This window comes from Sphaerodactylus townsendi, linkage group LG16, assembly GCF_021028975.2.
Source record: "Sphaerodactylus townsendi isolate TG3544 linkage group LG16, MPM_Stown_v2.3, whole genome shotgun sequence".
NCBI classification, from domain to species: Eukaryota; Metazoa; Chordata; class Lepidosauria; order Squamata; family Sphaerodactylidae; genus Sphaerodactylus; species Sphaerodactylus townsendi.
Window position 1 is genome coordinate 13,405,056 of NC_059440.1, and position 19,097 is coordinate 13,424,152.

A 19,097-nucleotide genomic window follows, 5' to 3' on the forward strand; every position below is an offset into this window, starting at 1 on the left:
TCCTCCCTTCCACGGGAGTCAGCAAATTCCTCATCTCTCCTGAGCACCGGCTTGAAGGACAGGGTGCTGGTGACGTGTGAGGTCAAACCAACCACCAAATACTGTTCAACGTGTTTAGCAGGTCTCCCTGTTTCTATAATTATGCCCATGAGGGATGGTCCCATCATTGACCCACACAGTTTCCTTGCATCAAGAATGTGTTTGTATGCCAACTGCAGCCTTGTTGCCGGATGCAAGCCAAGTGCAAAATTCTTTTTGAGCCCAGGTGCACTTAAGGCTTTGAAGTCCTGCTAATCTGATAAGGTGCCCTGGAGAATTATATGGGCAAACAATACCCTCGGGAGACTGAGCAAGCAAGAGGGCTGGGTCTTCCTCCAGGGAGGGAGAAAGCTGTGAGCTTTTGCATTGTTCCTAGTGGCACTTAATCTCACCTGCCGGCATGGTAGGGTTGCCGATTCCGAGTTGAGAAAGTCTAGGAGATTTGGTGGTGCCACCTGAAGAGGGCAGGATTGGGGCGGGGGGGGGACCTCAGTGGAGTATAATGCCCCAAAGCGATCTGGCTGGCCTCTACAAGGGCCAGGGCTTTTACAACCCTGGCCCCCTACCTGGTGGAACAGGCTTCCTGGTGAGATCAGGGCCCTGCGAGACATACAGAGTGTCCGCAGGGCCTGTAAAACGGACCTGTTCCGCCAGGCATTTGGCCAGCCTGGATAACATCGAAAATCTGCTATAATAAACATCTGGCCTCCCGTGGGCGCAAGGGAGGGGGGGGGTGAAGGAGTATTTTAATGCTGTCTGAAAGTATGGAAATTAGATATTTATGGTTCCTTTTAGTGGGGATTGACTGTTTTAATTTAAATGCCGTATATGATTGCTCTAAATGTTGTATATGATTGTTGGACACCTCCAGGGGAGGGCGGTATGCAAATTCAAATAATTAATTAAATAAGCAAGCAAACAAACAAACAAATAAATAAATAAATAAAAATAAGATTGACACCCAACTGAGTGGCCATTTTCTCTGTAGTCTGGAGAGCAGTTATTGCAAAAGGTCTCCAGTTCCCACCTGGATATTGGCAACCATGAAGCAAATGGGAAACTGAAGCAAATAACATTATCGTTTGAGCCCCTGGCCATAACAAATACAGCCTTACATTTTAAAATAAAGTACCACATTTGCCCTCCTGAAAAAAGTCTAAAATTGATAAAAACACAAATCGTTACAAAAACAATTAAACAAAACCACCTCGATTAAGGCCCCATCGATAAATACTTAAACCTTCTTCCTGGGATTAAATGATAAGAAAATAAAGGAAACAACGGAATAAGTAATGAAAGGGAAAACATCAGCCAACCAAAATTGGATTCGGTCCTCATCTGAGCTCAGAGGGTTTGGGAGCACAGAGCTCAGCTTCGAACGAACGTTAACATACAGTGCGTAATACAATAAATAGATAGTGTACTATGCCCCCAGTGGAGTACATTGCTGTAGGACAGTGGTGGTGAACCTTTGGCACTCCAGATGTTATGGACTACAATTCCCATCAGCCCCTGCCAGCATGCTGGCAGGAGCTGATGGGAATTGTAGTCCATAACATCTGGAGTGCCAAAGGTTCGCCACCAAGGCTGTAGGATCTTCTCAAGCAGCCATTTCCTCTAGAATATCTCCAGTGGCTGGAGGGGATGTCGGGAGGGTTTGCATGGGTGCTAGCTTCCTTGGGTGAACTGAGGGGGAAATGAGATGGGTGAGGGGAACATTTTGGTGGGTGAGTCAGAAGATCCGAATGGTGTCCCCCACCCAACCACACTGTGGGGTAAAAATGTAATTGTCAATTTGCTGCTGATAAATTTATATACATCTGTCGCTACCTGTTAAGACATAAGAAGAGCCTTGCTGGATCAGATCAAGGGCCCGTTGACCTCAGCACCCTGTTTTACACAGTGGCCAACCAGTTTTCCTGGAGGGCCAATGAACAGGGCACAGAGGCCAATGCCTTCCCCTGATGTTGAATGTGGATGTTTATATTCAAAAGTTGACTGCATCTATGCGTGGAAGTTTCCTTGTCGAGCAGCTGAGGATGGATGTCTCCTCAAAGCACTGTGCCATGTTCTAGGAATTCTGTCAATCCCTATAGGACAAACCATAGATCGTCAGGGAAATCCCTAGAGCATCGCATGATGCTGTGATGTCACTAACCCAGATGTTGCAGCGCTGCACAACATTCAACTTGATGTCACCACTCCATTGTGCGAGGGCAGAAGCTTGAACAGCAAGGGTGGGCTGTTGCCCACCAAGGCACACAGCCTAGTAAACTAGATCCTGGCTATGCTAAATTGCAACAGAGGGTAGAATCTTGCCAGTCGTGCCGAACAAATTTGGTTGTGCCTACTGATATAAAGTGAAGCCTTCAGTCAAACTTCCCAAATCCTAGCAGAAAATAACTTGCCTTAATTCACCCTGAGATGTTTTCTCAGGAAGTCCTAAGGAAGGGAGGAAGCCTTCTGAAATTTCAGGTCTAACCCTGACACCCAGCAGACTGCATTAGAGTCATCCGGTGGCACGAATTGGTGCAAACTACTTTGATTTACAATTCTGCAAAGGAGTGGGGGGGCGGAGAGAGAGATGGCTCTCTTTCTGGAAGGAAAAGGATTGTCAATTCATGCTTCGCTGCATTGGAAGTTATCCTGGAGTATATTTTTAGTTGCTTTTTTCTCTTATGTAACCTTCATTATGTAACGAACCCTCCAGTTGGGGGGCATTTTGTGTGGTTTGCTTCAAGATCAGCAGGCTGGTGTCCAAACAGAATAACCCTCTAAGAGTAAGCTGGGGGGGGGGGCGCCTCTAATTATCTCCTTGCAGCACATTTGATCAAGAATCACAGTGGATCCAACGAAGTGGTCAAATCCTCACCAGAAGGCCAAAAATATTCTTTTTAAAAAATGCATTACTTTGCCCCTCCTTCCCACTAGCCTAGAAAAAGAATTAACCCAGCTCAAAATAGAAATTCCAGCCCGGCTTATGCTGTAGTGTCTAAAGAAATCAGCTAAGAGGGCTTCCCTCCCTGTTTGGTGGTACAAAATCGACAAAAAGAGTTCTTTCCCCTTTCTGCAATTGGTAGCTGTGACATACCTGCACACGTGCAAATTCTCGAAGGCTGGAAATGATGCTGGTTTATACGGTCAGCAGGCAAAGAGAGCTAGGGACTGGAAATACAAGCAAGCAAGAGCAAATGTGCCGTCGTGAGGCACGAGCCGCAGAATAAAAGGGCTCTGCTGGATCAAACCAGCGATCTATCTCGGGGGATCTGGGGGTCCCCTGAAATTACAGCTCATCTCCAGAGACTAGTGCCCACGGAGAACCTGAATGTTTTGGAGCATGGGCTCTGTGGATACCCCAGGCTATGTCCCCAAATCTCCCAAGAGTTTCCAAACTGGATCTGGCAACCCTATCCACCCACCCACCCACCACCAGTGGCCAGATAGGACCTGAAAACCGTAATCCCATCTAGTCCATCATCACATTTCACACAGCAACCAACCAGCATCTCTGGAGGGCTAGCAAACAGAGCATAGAGGCCAAGGCCTTCTCTGATGTTGTCTGCTGGGTAGCCACTGGCTTTTGGATGCTTACTGCGTCCGAATGTGAAGGTTGTCTGAATGTGGCCACCAAGGGGGGTAACCTCTAATGAATCTCTCCTCCCTAAATCTGCATATTTAAAGCCATCTGCACTTGAGGCCATCAGTACATCTCCTGGCAGTGACTGACACAGTTTAAAGCCCCATCCAAAGCCGGAGACAACAGGATGCGGCGCCACAGCTGCTCCGTCCCGCTGCTTTCAAGAGGGGTTTTATTTTTGCAGCCCGGGGAGGCAAAGAACAAGGAAGATGGAGTTTATGGCATTGAGCCCCACTGAGGTCCCTCCCCAAACTCCATCCTCCCCACACTACCCCCCCCCACCAAATCTCCAGGAATCTCCCAACCCAGAGTTGGGAACTGTAATATCTCTCCACATTTCTCTGTAGTGATGTCTGTTTTAGGGGGCAAAGCCCAGACAGACATGGTCAGGGAAATGCATTGTCTTCAGTGAAATTTTCACCACAGTTTCACCAGGAGGATCCCCAATGCTTGGGTGAGGTTAATATAAACATTTCAGTAGTGCCGTTGTCTCTTCGATTACACTCACATAGAGAGTGGTGCGATGAGCTTGACGCACAGTGTAATTTATTTACGCCTGTTCATCATGGTCCCCGTTCACCAATTAAAGGTGGTTACGGAGTCCTGGCTGTTTTCCAGGATTGCAAATAGATGCATTATCGTGTGTGGTGAGCCTGAGGAGAAATTGGTCTGTCCTTCGTTTTCCTGGCAAATTTTTAACCTGATCCCTCATATTAAAAGCTTTAAAAAAAAGTTGTGTGGATTTTGAATGGGGAACAAAGCAGCAAATGAAATATCCACATGAAGAAACACTGTTCCAGAAGAACCCTCCTATCTGGAGGTGGCTGTATCACTCACCTGCTGTGTTTCCATTGTGGAAAAAAAATATATACTGCTTGATTAATGAAATTGCTGGTTGGTTTGTTCAAATGATTGGCTTTCAAGGGGCTGGAAGGATTTATATAGAACTTATGAACCCTGACCTGGATGGCCTTGGCTAGTCCGAACTCAGATCTTGGACGCTCAGATCATGATCCTTGGATGGGAGACCTCCAAAGAAATCCACAGTTCCTACATAGGGGCAGGCAGTGGCAAACCACCTCTGAATGTTTCCTGCCTTGAAAAATCTACAGGACTGCCAAAAGTCCACCGTGACTTGACTACACGTTCCCTACATGCACCCCGAACTTACCAGCATAACATTGGCTTGGAGACTTCTAGTCTAAATGTTAAATTCTCTGAAAACGGATATGGGCATGCATTGTTTCCTTTTTCTGTTTCTTCCAGGACAAAACTGTCAAAATAATGATAGTGCCAACTGCTTCCGGGCCTTTTTGAACGAGTAAGAGGCAGTTGCCTCAAAGCCCCACACCTGGGGGAGGTGTTACCATCGCTGACAGACTCTTAATTGCTGCCATGTTGGAATTACTTGAGTCCTTTCTTTTCCAAGGCACTAAATGGTGGTCGGAACAGTTGTAACCTTGCCAGACCAGGATTAATTTAAGGATTTTGCAGATTCCTCTGTACTCCGTTTACTAGCTTATTGGGACCTTTTTATTTCCCTGTTTGATCTTTCAGATTTAATCAAGCCTTGTTAAATCCTTTCCATCTCCTTTCCCCCGTCCCCTCTAATAGACCAAAAACTTGGCTAATAGCCTAGCTGGGCAGCATGATCTCACCAGCACATAACAGAAAAGAGGGTTTCCCTACTGCCTTGTCTCCAGTTCCTGATAATTTTCAGTTTCTTACCAGAATCCTTCTAAATTCTGGTCCTAAACCCTTTAAAATGGAAGGGTCTCATTTGCTGAAGAATCACTAGATTAATTTCAAAGTTATGGGGTGCCCCATCCCCCATTGTTTCCAATGGGAGCTAATAGGAGATGGGGGCTACACTTTTGAGGGTCCATAACTTTGGACCCCGTGAACCAAATTTCACCAAACCTGGGTGGTATCATCAGGAGAGTCTCCTAAAGATACCCTGAAATTTTGGTGTTGCTAGCTTAACAATCGCACCCCTGATAGCAGACACCTCCCCTCCCCAAATTTCCCCAGATTCTCCTTTTGAATCTACCCCCTTCGGCATGGATTTGAAGGGAGAAGTTGAGGTCCCCAGTTTAAACATTGCTGTTTAAAGGGGGGATAATCCACCCCAAAACAGCATCACTTTCAATGTTGTTTAAACTGGGGACCCCAGATTCTCCCTTTAAGGTGGACTTAAAAGGAGAATCTGGACTCCCTAGTTTAAACACCATTGAAAGTGATGCCGTTTGGGGGTGGATTCCAACATCACAGTGGCCGCCCATGGTGGGAGGGGGATTCAGATTTTGCCCCGGGCTCCATTTTCCCTAGCTACGTCTCTGGCTAGGGAACGGTGGGGACAAGAAACCCCAAAGAAAGTTTAACACCTGGTGCTTTCCTCTTTCCCTGTGAAGGGAGAGAAAAAGTCACACTTCAACAGCTGTCAGAAACTGTGGGGATTCTCTGATCTGACGTAGGGGTGACTGCTGAATAGAGGAAAATGTGTGCATATAATGTGAATCAAATCCAAAGGGAATGTACGCTCACAGCAAAGGAGACAACTCGTGTGCAAAATCCAATGGACTGGGAACTTGAAACTGATACCCAGTTCTTCTCATGTAAAGTGTAATTCGTTTATGGAGTTCACTACCACAAAATGTAGAGCTGGCCACTAACTTAGATGGCTGTAAAGGACAATTAGAAATCAGTCAAGGAGGATTTGGCCATCTGTGTCTATGAACCACGAGAGTTTAATGGGATATATTGCTTTATGGGCCAGTGTGCTCAACTGTTACATAATATGTTCTTTTGTTTTAAACAAAGAAATAAAATTTCTAGCCTTTATGTCAGGTTGTCTAGGTCCAAACCACTGTTCTGCAACCAGAGAATGGTACAAAACCTAGACAATGATCATTCGGTGGGAGGCCTGGTGGGGAAGGAGGAATGAGTATTTGAATTTTCAGAAAGGTCAGGATTTAAATTGTAGAAAGGCCCTGAGGCATTTTCATCCACATTATCTGCTAGGTTCTGTGAATCCCATTACAAAAGATTGTCTGTTTCACCAATGTAAAGATAAAGAACCAAGCAAAAAAAAAGTTGCTCTTTAAATTTTCCAGCTCTTCCTATTTACTGTTCCTGTTTTCTAAAAACTGTACCCGATAAAACACTCTCTCAGCCTCCCCCTTTCTGGCCTTTTGTTTTTGCTGTACCAGTTACCTATTGTTCCACCTCTCCTTCAGAAGTAAAAATTCTGAATGGTGCACAGGGCCATCTTAAGGAGGAGGAGGAGGAGGAGGTGGTGGAGGAGGAGGAATTTGGATTTATACCCCACTTTTCTCTCCCGTAAGGAGACTCAAGGTGGTTTACAAGCTCCTTTCCCTTCCTCTCCCCACACAACAATCACCTTGTGAGGTAGGTGGGGCTGAGAGAGTTCCGAAGAACTGTGACTAGCCCAAGGTCACCCAGCAGGAATGTATGAATGCGGAAACACATCTGGTTCACCAGATAAGCCTCCGCCACTCAGGTGGAGGAGTGGGGAATCAAACCCAGTTCTCCAAATTAGAATCCACCTGCTCTTAACCACTACACCATGCTGGCTCTTAACTGCATTATAGGCCCCAGGCCCCAACCTACACAACCACTCACAAAAAAAGTTAATATTGTTCATTACTTTGATAAAACACATGCTAAGTATCCATTTTTCAATAACAAATGTTAATATTTTAGCACAGTCTAGTATTTAATGATTGACTAACAGCAAGTCACAACATACCTGCTGCAGTTCATATATTTCAAAGCTTTTATTAGAAAAAAGTCGAGAGACTTTATCAAACGCTATCTCTGCATCTAGGGCAGAGGTCGGCAACTTTTACCACCCAAAGAGCTATTTGGACCCGTTTTCCATGGCCCCGAAGATCTACCAAGCCGCAGAGGTGGCTCTGCACGGAACCGCCCCCGGTTTGGCCCCTCCACTCACCTTTCCTTCCAGCGCTGTTCTGGAGGACTGGAGGGACACGCCCATGCTACCACCCAACCTCCAGGCCACGTGGAGCCACAGTATAAGGCTGAAAGAGCCGCATGCAGCTCCGGAACCGCAGGTTGCAGACCCCTGATCTAGGGACATAAGTGATGTCTTCTCTCCCTTCTTCTTAGAATATTCTACTGCATTCAAGAGAAATCTCACCTTGTCTTTCATATACCTCTGTGAAATAAATCCAGTATGATCTTTATGACTTATTTCAGAAATGCATTTTTACCCTCTTCAGCCATAGTTGTTGTAAATATTTTTAGTCCACATTCAACAGTGATATTGGCCTATATGATTGTAGTAATGTTGTATCATTGCCTTCTTTGTATATTAGAGTTATATTTGCTTCCTGCCATGTAGGTGTCTTTCTTGAATCTCATTCATCGCTTGCTATAATGGGATGGCTAGTATATCTTTGAAGCATTTATAATAAGCCAGCGTCAATCTATTTGGTCCCAGAGCTTTGTCTTTCTTTCATTTTCTTATAGCCAAATTTATTTCTGGCATTGTTATGTGTGATTTGATATTTTTCTTTGATTAAATGTGAATCCTTTAATCGGAACTTCTGATATATAGACATCTAAACCATCACATTATTCAGTTTCTCTTTTATAAAGATTGGGAGGGAATTCCTTTATACGTTGATGAATCTCTTGTTCTGTATGGAGCACTTGATCACCTTTTTTTAACCGCAAAAATCCTCCATTTTTCCTGTTTCTTTTCTTAAACAATAAACCAGATGCCTTTTGGGTTTATTTGCCCCTTTAAAATGCTTCATCCAAGTACTAACCAGGTCTGATGTTCCATTGATTCCCAAATCTGGAAAAATCAAGGTAGCCTGGACCATTTAGGTCACGGGTTCTGTAACTTCTCATAATTTAGCTTTATTAATGTTAAGCTGTTTAACACCTGAAAAGGTGTAGGGTCTATTTTCAAAAGCTTTCACGCAATTACACCTGCTGATCAGTTCTAATTCAGCAAGTTCTTGATGCTGTGTTGAAGCATGCTGACTTTTGGGTCAGCAGGAACATGCTTGATGGATGGAAATGTTGCCTGGCTGGATTTTGGATATTACAGTTCTTGCTGTCAAACATGCGCCCTTTTATTTCTTTGTATAGAGACCAACCTGTTGCACATAGATAGGAGAAAGATCCTGACAGATAATTGTGTGTATCATATTGGAGGATGAGCAGGTGAAATCAGCCCTGGTAGTACAGCTGATATGGTTAAGCCCCGTAATAGTAGAATAAACATAGAGAGTTGGCAGCTGGGCTTGTAGCGGGATCTGGTCCCTAGGCTATTGATGATTTTGTTTGGTGTGTGTTGTAAGTGATTAGTTCTTTCAGAGTAGGGGGCTATTTGTAGGCATGAAACACCCTCCCACCCAAGGCTTTTGAGAACGAAGGATCATAATTCAGGATGGGCTCTAGATCGTGGACCATACAAGAGAAGGAAGGTTCGAGATTATCCGTGGCACTATTGGAAGAATGGGTTCACAATAATAGAGTGCAGGTTCTAGATCATGAGTGATAGGTGAGAACTAGATCAGTTATGATACATGGAAGTCACCTATTACCATCTTAAATCAAGACCGTATGCCCGCTGCTTACTTTCAATAAAATAAGGCCATGTGTAAAAGAGGGAATCAGTAAAAACAGAGCACTTTTTTTTAATAAGGAGGATGATTCAGTATGGAGAGACGTTTGGTGATATAATCCTCACACATTATGCTATTTGAGTGAAAACCAGACTGAAGAAAATGGCTACACTTTATTGGAAAAATTTCATGACCCCACCCCAAAAAGCATTCCTTTCAATGAAGCAGTTATAACATCTAATGCACTTCGTACCTGCCGGTAGCTGAGGAGGCAGTCATTGGTAGACCCCAAAGTTGAGGTTGTCCTTAGCAGTTACAGCCCCTCTCATTTCCCCAGGCAGAGCCAAAGCAACAATGCCTCATGTTGTTCGAAGCTACAGGTTGTGTTTGCTGGCACCATGAGAGTCACTTTAAACTTCCCTCATATAGCCTCCCGTTGTCTAAATTTGCCTCTTTAAATCAGTTCTCTTTTAAAAGTCCTTGACAGGATAAATAATAGGCCCATACACTTGAACAGCCTCTTCTAGAATGTTCCATCAGTGGCGATTTCTATTCTGAATTTTCAACTTCACCTCTGTTTCCTCAACTGAATTAATCCTTAGTTATAGTTGTTGCTGTGTCAGATTAGGAGGGACCAGGGTTCAAATTCCCACTGACCTTGGGTCAGTCGCTATTTCTGAGGTGCAATTACCTCACTGGGTTGTCGCAAGTATAAAACTGGGGGAGACCATGTCCAGGTCTTGGGCCACTTGGAAGAAGAAAGGGATAAGAATTGAATAGATAAATTATATTTGTGTGTGTGTGTTTTCTCCTCAGAACTTCCTTCATCAGAACACTTGAGTGTGGCAGATGCTACCTGGCTGGCCCTCAATGTGGTTTCCGGGGGAGGCAGCTTTTCCAGCTCCCAGCCCATTGGAGTGACTAAGATCGCCAAGTCAGTCATAGCTCCACTCGCTGATCAGAACATCTCAGTATTTATGCTCTCCACCTACCAGACGGACTTCATCCTGGTAAGGAAACATGTTGCAAACCAGGGCTGAGGGGCTGAGATGGTTACCATTCAAGTTTGGGTAGGCTAGCTTTTGGAACGCAACACTCTCCTGAGTTCCAGCTGAGATTCCACCAGAGTTCAAACTCCCTTGTCTTTAAGACAGACTTCAGTAGGTTATCATGCCTATGTTCAAAGTTATGCGAGCATTACTTCCCTGCATTCATATCTGGCCCAGATAATGCTTTCAAGACAAATTCCCCCTCCTCCAACATATGTGCTGCAGAGTAATCCAGTTTTCAAGCTTGATGAGGAAAAGATTCCGTCCTCCCACCACAAATTGGCAGACCACCTGGCTCCCATGCCATACTGTGGGTCTCACCAAGAAAAGACTCAGCCACAGGTAAGTTATCACGCCACTGGTTGTTGACAAATTGACATCTCCCTTGCACAGGTGCGTGAGCGAGACTTGCCCTTTGTGATGCACACGCTGGCTGCTGAGTTTACCATCCTCAGGGTCGTGAACGGGGAGACGGTGGCAGCCGACAGCCTGGGGATAACGAACGGATTTATGAAGCCAAAACTGGGTACGATCCTCTCTACCACAGCACCTTTGCTGTCAAATAGCTGTAGACTGGGCAGAGCATGCTTTAAGATAGGCTAGGTGCATTAGGGATGCTAGCCTCCAGGTGAGACTAGGGATCTACTGAGGTTACAGCTCATCTCTATTTTTTAAAAACAATTATTTATTTTTAAAAAAAACAATATAAAACCAGTTAAACAAAGAAAAGGATAAGCACCGAGAATGAAACTTAGCTTAATTACAATTCTAAATATAAATATGAAGATCCAGTTTGTTACAAGTATGTCTCTAAGGGCATACAATGTTCAATTGATATTCAGTTACAATTATTCTAAATGTTTTCTAAATTATTCTAAATATTTTCCCCATAATTATGAAATCTATCGATTGGGAAGCTTCCTCTGTTCTCATGCACAGATATCACAATACGAACGCCAACACATACTAATTATTCTATGGGTGGATGGGCAGACGGATGGATGGACAGACAGACTTTGTCTACACGGATGTTATGTTCCAGATGCACTTAATTACCTGTATATAGACTATGACAAATTTTATTCTTTAAGTATCCCCCTTAGACACCATCTTACCGAAATAAATTATAGCCATCTAAGAGGTGTTAAATTGACCAAATTCCTGCTAAATGATAGGAACCAGAAAACGGCAGACTTAGTTGCAAACTTCTTGATGGAAGCTATGAAACAAAACGTTCTTAAACTTGAAGAAATTGCTCAAACGCTCGTTACTTCATCTAGTTTTGATTGAATTATTGATCTTTTTTTTAATTTGAATGAAATTGAGCTGAGAATCTTTTTTTTTTAATTATCTAGTAGTCTGTGTGTTGTAAACATTTTGATATACTCCATTAAAGGTTATTCGCCTACTTTTAACAGGTGATACAGCCCAAGTACAAATATTCCTTCTCGATACAGACAAGGACTTAATTTCTGTCTCTCTCTCTCTTCCAGTTCAGAGACCTGTAATTCATCCCCTTTCCAGTCCAAGTAATATGTTTTGTGTCACCAGCTTGGATCCTGACACCCTTCCTTCTGTTGCTACACTCCTAATGGATGTCATGTTTTACTCCAATGGGTACGTTCAAATCAAAGAAACAGAAACACTGGCTTTATAGTCCGCTGTAAAATTTGAGTGGTTGTGGAACAAGATCATTCCGCAGTCCGTGGGGTTTTTATGGGGCCGCAAGTAGCTTCAGTTGTCTTGTATTGTCCCAAAGGAAGTTGTCATTTGAAAAAAAAATCTTCCCTGTTCCTGTCAAAGTAGAACAAAACAGTATAAATGCAGCATCCCCAATATTGGCTGTAGGGTTTTATGGGCCCTTCAGCAAAGGAAGTGTGTGAGTTTCCCCCATCATAGCCATATTCCTATTCCCCAAATTGTGGTTTTTCTCTCTTTCAGTCATGCTTCACTCAACCTGCTGGAGGGAACAAGGTGTGATTTGTTTCACAAAGGCCCTTTCCACACAAATCCCTTAAAACATTTCTTAACCATTCTCAATCCTCTCGCCTTTTACAACGATGGATGTTGGCATTCACCCCCTTGAAATGATTGCTGACAACCGTCACATGATTATTTTTTTTAGTTCTGTGTTGAATTAATGCTTCAATGCTTCACAGCCTCGTGCTTCGAAGAACGCCCTCCCCAAAAATAAAAGAACAAGCAGAAAAATGCTTCAAACAAATAGGCGAGGGGGAGCAGAGTGAGTTCAGAAAACGACCCAAGAAAGAAGTTCAGGGAAGCAGAGAAGCGTGGGAAACGTAGTCAATAGATCGCACAGCCATCGAAGACTTTCAAAACGTTTCAGCCAGAGAATCGTTTTGAAAGGGGATTCATTTAAAACGTTTTGAGGCTAGAAATGAAACATTTGGGGGTAAAAACAATGCGAAATTCCATGAAGGAGATGGTTTATTTCCAGCCTCAAATTTTTTTAAAAGGTTTGTGTGGAAAGGGTCAGTATGTGCCCAGAGGAAGTGACAGTTCACAGTCCCCTGACATTCTGCTTTCTAAACTGCCTCCAGCATTTTCCCCATGTAATAAACAGATTCATTCAGTGTCCTGTCTCAGGTTGTAAACTTTGGCAGGTTTCTAGCCATGGGCCTTGCTTTATTTCTTTATTTGTTATGTATGCCCTGGGTGGCCACTGTTGTTAGAAAGACAGTATCACAGTATCACAAAACCAAAACTTGAAAAAACATTAACCATTATCAGAGCAGCAGTTCAACGAGAGACAGAAAGAGAGAGATAGCAAAGTCACGGTAATATAAAGAGCAGAAATAACCAAATGTCCAGGCACATAGAAAAGTTTTCATCTGGTGAATGAAACTTATCAAGCTAGAACAGCTGTGGGAAGGTCACTCCATGGTCAAGATGCCACCACAGAGGAGGTTCTGTTACCTGCCATCTGCCTCAGAATTCCTAGCAGGTCCTCAGCTACACTGATCTTAGCAGGCTCAGAGAGGAGAAAGCAGATTCCCTTTCGTTACTTCGGTCCAAATAAAGTGCAAAAATTTATTTGACCGGTTGCACATCCCCACCTCTGATTGGTTAGAACACAGCCATGTGGCAGCCCTCCGTGTCACTTTAATAAATCATGCAGACATATTCGAGCTCCTCTTGATTTAGATTTTAACCGCTGCTCTTTCCTCCCACCAGAGTAAAAGATTCTGTGGCGGGCAATGAAGATCCTGGGCACATTCGTTTTTTCTCCTTTTCACTTATCGAGGGTTACATTTCTTTGGTGATGGATGTACAGACACAGAAAAGGTGAGCTGGCTTCATAATCCTCTTCGCACAACTTTCCGCCAGTCAGCAGGAGAGTTTGCACATGTGATGATTCACTGAACCAAAAGAAATAATGCAGAGGTTGACTTGAGCTCAAGATGCCCCAGAATAGTTAGGGGTAGGATACAGCTAAGTCATTTGAGGCCTTCCTGGAGACAATAAGTGATTTAGAGCAACATATTATTTGCCGATCAGAAATTCCAGTATCCAGGAAATGGAGCCACAAATCGGAAGCTGAAGGGCAGTTAAAGTGCCCCAGAATAATTTGTGTCCTCTGAGACTCCTTTGAGAATAAGAGTCAGTACGGTGTTCAGGTTAGACTGTCAAATTAGGATCCGGGAGACACAGGTTCAAATCTCCACCCTGACGTGGAAGTTTACTGGGTGACCTTGGAGGAGGGAACAATTATGTTGTAAGCCGCTTTGAGTCTCCAATGGGGGGAAAGCGAGATATTAGTTGTTAAAAAAAAAACCACACACAGTCATGTGAACAATAGCAATGTCATTATCTAAGGTCCGCTGAGAACAGGAGGGCAATTGGACCTTCTCCGGTCATTGTACAGATCAGCTTACTGGACGATGTATTTAGTATTCAGTTCTTCTGGTTTCTTTTTCTTGTCTTCTATCATTAGAATAGAGTTGAATTGTAGTTGTTCTTTCTGATTGCTGGTTATCTAGTTAGCGGATTATAGTGCTGTTGGTGTTACCTTACTGAAAATGGCAGACTCCCACCAAGGAGACAGGAAGTGAAAAAAATCATTTCCTGCCTCCCTATACCGAGAGATGGGAATCACCTGGACAAGATGTCTTCCTGTCCTCAGCAGAGAAGGAGCTTTTTACAGTGAACATTCAATGGTCTAGTGAAAGGTCAGCTGATCAGTCATCAATCAATCAATCAATCAAGCCTTTATTGGCATAGTAAACAATAAAATAAATACAGCAAGAGAAGACTGGTAAAAAAAAACATGGCTACACAGAGCAAAGAATAAAATGTTAAGTAAAAAAATGCTATTGGCTTTTGATAATTTCCAAGGGGAAGTTTGCCACTATCACACAGAAGGAAGGATCTGGATTATTCAGCAAGTGGTGTAATCTAAACAGATTAGGGAGATCAGTTGAGATCAGATTCACATACTTGGATCTGATTTCCTTGAATCTGGGACAGTGTAATAATTGGTGGGTCTAAGATTTGACTGAGTCAGCATTACACGGGCACAATCTATTAGACAGTCATCCACAACTGTAGGATCCAGCTAAGCTGACCTGGGAGTCTCTGGAAACAATAAATGATTCAGGGCAACAAACAATTCTTAAACAGCTCAGACACCCTGTTGCGTCACTTTTGAACATGGTCCTTATTGGTTCGGTATTTTCCCTCTCCCAGGTTTCCCAACAATTTGTTGTTTACGAGTGCATCAGGAGAACTGTGGAAGATGGTTCGGATCGGAGGACAGCCCCTTGGCTTTGGTAGGTTCTATCCTAGGGTTGGTCACTGGCATTTTCTACTTCAAATCTCACCCTCAGACCTCTCCTTAGATGTCTTGCCAATCTAAACAGAAACTCCTCACCCATTTTGATACCCATCATTGCTACGACATCGCAGCTAGCAAACCAAACCACTCTGTACCGCACACTCTGAGTTTAGGTCTTGACAAGTGGGTTTTTTTGTATTTTTGAGTTTGATTATAAGTATTTCGAAGGGTGACGCTATCCACCTGTTTGTATTCGTCAGCATTTTGCTGTATTCTGTCAGTGTGATTACAAGTATCAAGCTGTATCTTTAAGTTGTCGATGTTAGAGAATATGTACTTTTGAATAGTGCTGTATATGAAAAATCTTTGTTTTTGCATTTGTTTCGAATTTGTGTTGGTTAACAAGAAAAAAGAGTTAGAAACATTCTGAGTGAAACTTGTGCTTCTTCACCAATTTTATTAGCCTGTGGTGCAGGGTGGTTTGGTTTGCTATCTTAAAGTGCACCTACCCCTGTTTTTCTTGCAATAACATTACAGCAAGCTTCAGCTCAAAGCCTCCCCCTCCCCGCTGTGACCCCGCCCCAGCAACCAACATTCTGAGGTACAGTGCCTTTGAACATGGGTGTTCCATTAAATCATCAAGTCAAATAGCCACTTTTTGACTGCTGCAGCCATTTCTGGACCGCTGCTCACCCTTTGAGTACACTGATCAACTGAGTACAAAGCAGATTCTCATGTTCAAATAATTAAGCCATTATATAGTCTGGCATCCACTCAGAGAAGCCCTAAGGAAGAGAGGTAAAATCCAGGCACAGAGAAACACTGCCCTCATATGAGCCCTGTAACATAACCTTCCTCTTTCTCTTTCAACTCCATCTTAGCTGTGGCTGTTCTGCTAGTTTTACAGTCAGTCTCACACTAGCAAGTCAGCAGTTATTCCTGATCTCTTTTTGTGTGGGGGGGCGGGGGGGGGGGTTGTTCCCTTTCTGGGTTGCTATCTCCAAATAGGTCCAGGAAATCTCCCAGAGTCAGTCTCCAGCTGGCAGAGATTAGTTCCCCCAGAGAAAATGATTGCTTCGAAGGGTAGACTCGATGGCATTACTCCTGCTAAGATCCCTTCTCTCTCCAAACCCTCCCCTCCCTAGACCCAAGGGCAAAATATCCAGGAATTTCCCAAAGTGCAGCTGGCAGCCCTGTTCCTTTTCCTCCGACATTTGGCAAGCTGTAAAGATTCTGTACTTTGCAGGCAGGCCGAACAGTCCTCGCAAGCGTTTGCAGATGTGCTGAGCCGAGGGGAGGTGCCGAGAGTCCCAAAGGGGTCAGAATTTTGGCTATGTTGACAAATCATGTAAACACATAGGCTCAGGAAGTGATGTGCCAAATTCGAGATTGAAGGCTATCCTCAGGTAGATGTGTGGAATGTGCATCGTTCTGACTTGGTTGGTGTCAAGTCGATGGGTTTGTGGCTAACCCGGGACTCTGCTGGTTCTATTTTCTCCTCCTCTTCCTAGATGAATGTGGAATCGTTGCTCAGATTTCTGAGCCGCTGGCTGCTGCTGACATCCCTGCCTACTACATCAGTACTTTCAAGTTTGATCATGCACTGGTAAGTCCTCGAAATGATGTGAGGGAAAGCAGAAAGTCTTTCTAGATTAGAGCAAGGGTCTGTCAAGCCAAGCAGCACACAAGCAGCACACAGAGGCGGTGGTTGCCCTGCCCAGCAACTTTTAGTCAGAGGTACACTGCCTCTGCTCATGGAAGTTCCCTTCGATTCTCCCCATAAATTTAAGCTTTTTCTTAAAACTGCAGACCATCTCTTCCACTTTGAAGGGGATGCTCAGACACCCTCAGGGTGTCCCATTGAGGGGTTTAATGGTTGTATCAAACTTTTCAAGCAACATTAACCCATTCCCACAGTCCCCAGTGTGATAGATAGATATTTATTACGGCCTTTTGGCCAGCCAATAGTTTAAAATCAGAGTACATGTGAATACATAGCACTCCACTTATACAAAAATATAATATAAATTAAAATCCATTATAAAATCTATTAATAAATAACATTAGCTTCAGGCATTATTACAGTAGTCCCCAGTGTGGAATGATGTACCCAAGAAGATATACATGTTCCCTCTGAGAGCCAGCAAGGTGTAGTGGTTAAAAGCAGTGGACTCTAATCTGGAGAATCGGGTTTGATTCCCCACTCCTCCACATGAGCAGCAGATTCTTATCTGGTGAACGGGATTTGCTTTCCCGTTCCTCCACATTGAAGGCTGCTGGATGACTTTGGGCCAGTCACAGTTCTCTCTGAACTCTCTCAGCCCCATCAACATCACAAGGTGTCTGTTGAAGGAGGGGAAGGGAAGAAGTCTGTAGGCTTCTTTTGGTTGAGAAAAGTTAATATAAAAACCAGCTCTTCTTCCTCCTCCTCTTCCCCCCCCCCCACTTGCCAAACTTTGAGACTCCTCATAGTTGTGAAAACCAGGGTATAAATCCAAACTCTTCTTGTGGAGAAGGGAAGGTGATTATAAGCTGCTTTGTGACTCCTTAAAGGGAGAGAAAAGCAGGGTATAAGAACCAACACTACGACTTCTCTTTGGCGCACTTTCTGGAAAGGAGGCAAACCATTTGGACTTCCGTGAACCTTTTCTTGCCGATCTGTGCATGGGATTTCAGCAAGGATATTTTGCTGGGCAAGAAGTGAATTCAGACTGACAGGGACTGTGCCTCAGTAGCAAAGCGTCTCCTTTGCGCGCAAGGTCCCAAGTTCAGTCCTCAGCACCTCCAGTTAAAAGGATCAGGCAATGAGGTGATGCGAAAGGCCAGGGGTGGTAATTTTCAATGCTTGTCTCTGCCTATCAGCATCACTAGCTGAGCTAATACAGAGTACAGGGTCACATGCTGTGTGTATTTTGCCCCCCCCCCACTCATCCCCCCCCCCCGAGGCAACCCACAAGATGGTGTCCATTACCAATCAGAATACATCAACCCTCTTTTAATCTATGAAACATTCAGGCAACAAACCGGTATTCTCCCCCTCCTCCTCCTCCATGCCTGTTCTGCAGGCCAGCCCTCTTCTCACTGTGTGTATGGATGTGTGTGTGTATACACAGCAAAAAAAGTCAACATCATCACAGATAACAAAGGTCAAATGGTTATATCCATTGTGTTTGCTTTCTTGAACATTAACCATGCCGATAAGATAAGCTCGTAAAAGCTGCCCATTTTACAAACCAGCACACAAGTCTGATTCTCGTGGCAGGAAGCAACTTACGTGACTGAGTGCATCTCCGTACGCAAAGCCCTGGACGCAGGACAAATAGCATGACTTGTCTAGAACCCATCTGCACTAAGAACATAAGAACAAGCCTGCTGGATCAGGCCAGAGTCCATCTAGTCCAGCACTCTGCTACTCGCAGTGGCCCACCAGGTGCCTTTGGGAGCTCACATGCAGGAGGTGAAAGCAATGGCCTTCTGCTGCTGCCTCTGAGCACCTGATCTGAAGCACTACTTTCCCAGGTGTAGGGGACTAGGTTAGAGGAGCATTCGGAGTCACTGAGCCTGCCTCTAGGTTGTCCCATTTCATGGATGAATTGTCAGCAGCAAAACACATGTACCTCCCCCCTTTCCCAATTCCTCACAAGAAGGTAAGGATAAAAATGAACGTCCTGGAACAGTTTTTCTGGAGACAGCTAAGAAATAATTTAATTATAGTAAATAAGGACTTGGGATTAACGGGAGCTGAATGATAGCACTCATTCATTTCACACCAAACACAACGTAGGTGCTAAGAAGAGGGAGACGGAAGATAGTGATCCTCACCAACTAGAAACAGACTCCGTGTTGCAAAATGGAAGGGGTCCATAGCTTTCCATCGGCTTTTTCTAACCAAGAGAGCCTTCATTTTTGAAACCTTATATCTTGACAATCCCTCTGGTCTCTGAGGTGCTCCTGGA

At 44.1% G+C, this 19,097-nt stretch overlaps 1 protein-coding gene across 1 annotated transcript in view; it reads left to right on the top strand.

Annotated features, from left to right (window-relative positions):
- Nucleotides 1-19,097, top strand: part of CASTOR2 (cytosolic arginine sensor for mTORC1 subunit 2) — a 63,393-nt gene that overhangs the window by 42,552 nt on the left and 1,744 nt on the right. The window contains exons 3-8 of the mRNA XM_048519102.1: nt 10,114-10,307; nt 10,740-10,872; nt 11,840-11,963; nt 13,542-13,652; nt 15,054-15,136; nt 16,653-16,747. Coding sequence (XP_048375059.1) covers nt 10,114-10,307; nt 10,740-10,872; nt 11,840-11,963; nt 13,542-13,652; nt 15,054-15,136; nt 16,653-16,747 — 740 coding nt within the window. The remainder of the gene's footprint in view (nt 1-10,113; nt 10,308-10,739; nt 10,873-11,839; nt 11,964-13,541; nt 13,653-15,053; nt 15,137-16,652; nt 16,748-19,097) is intronic.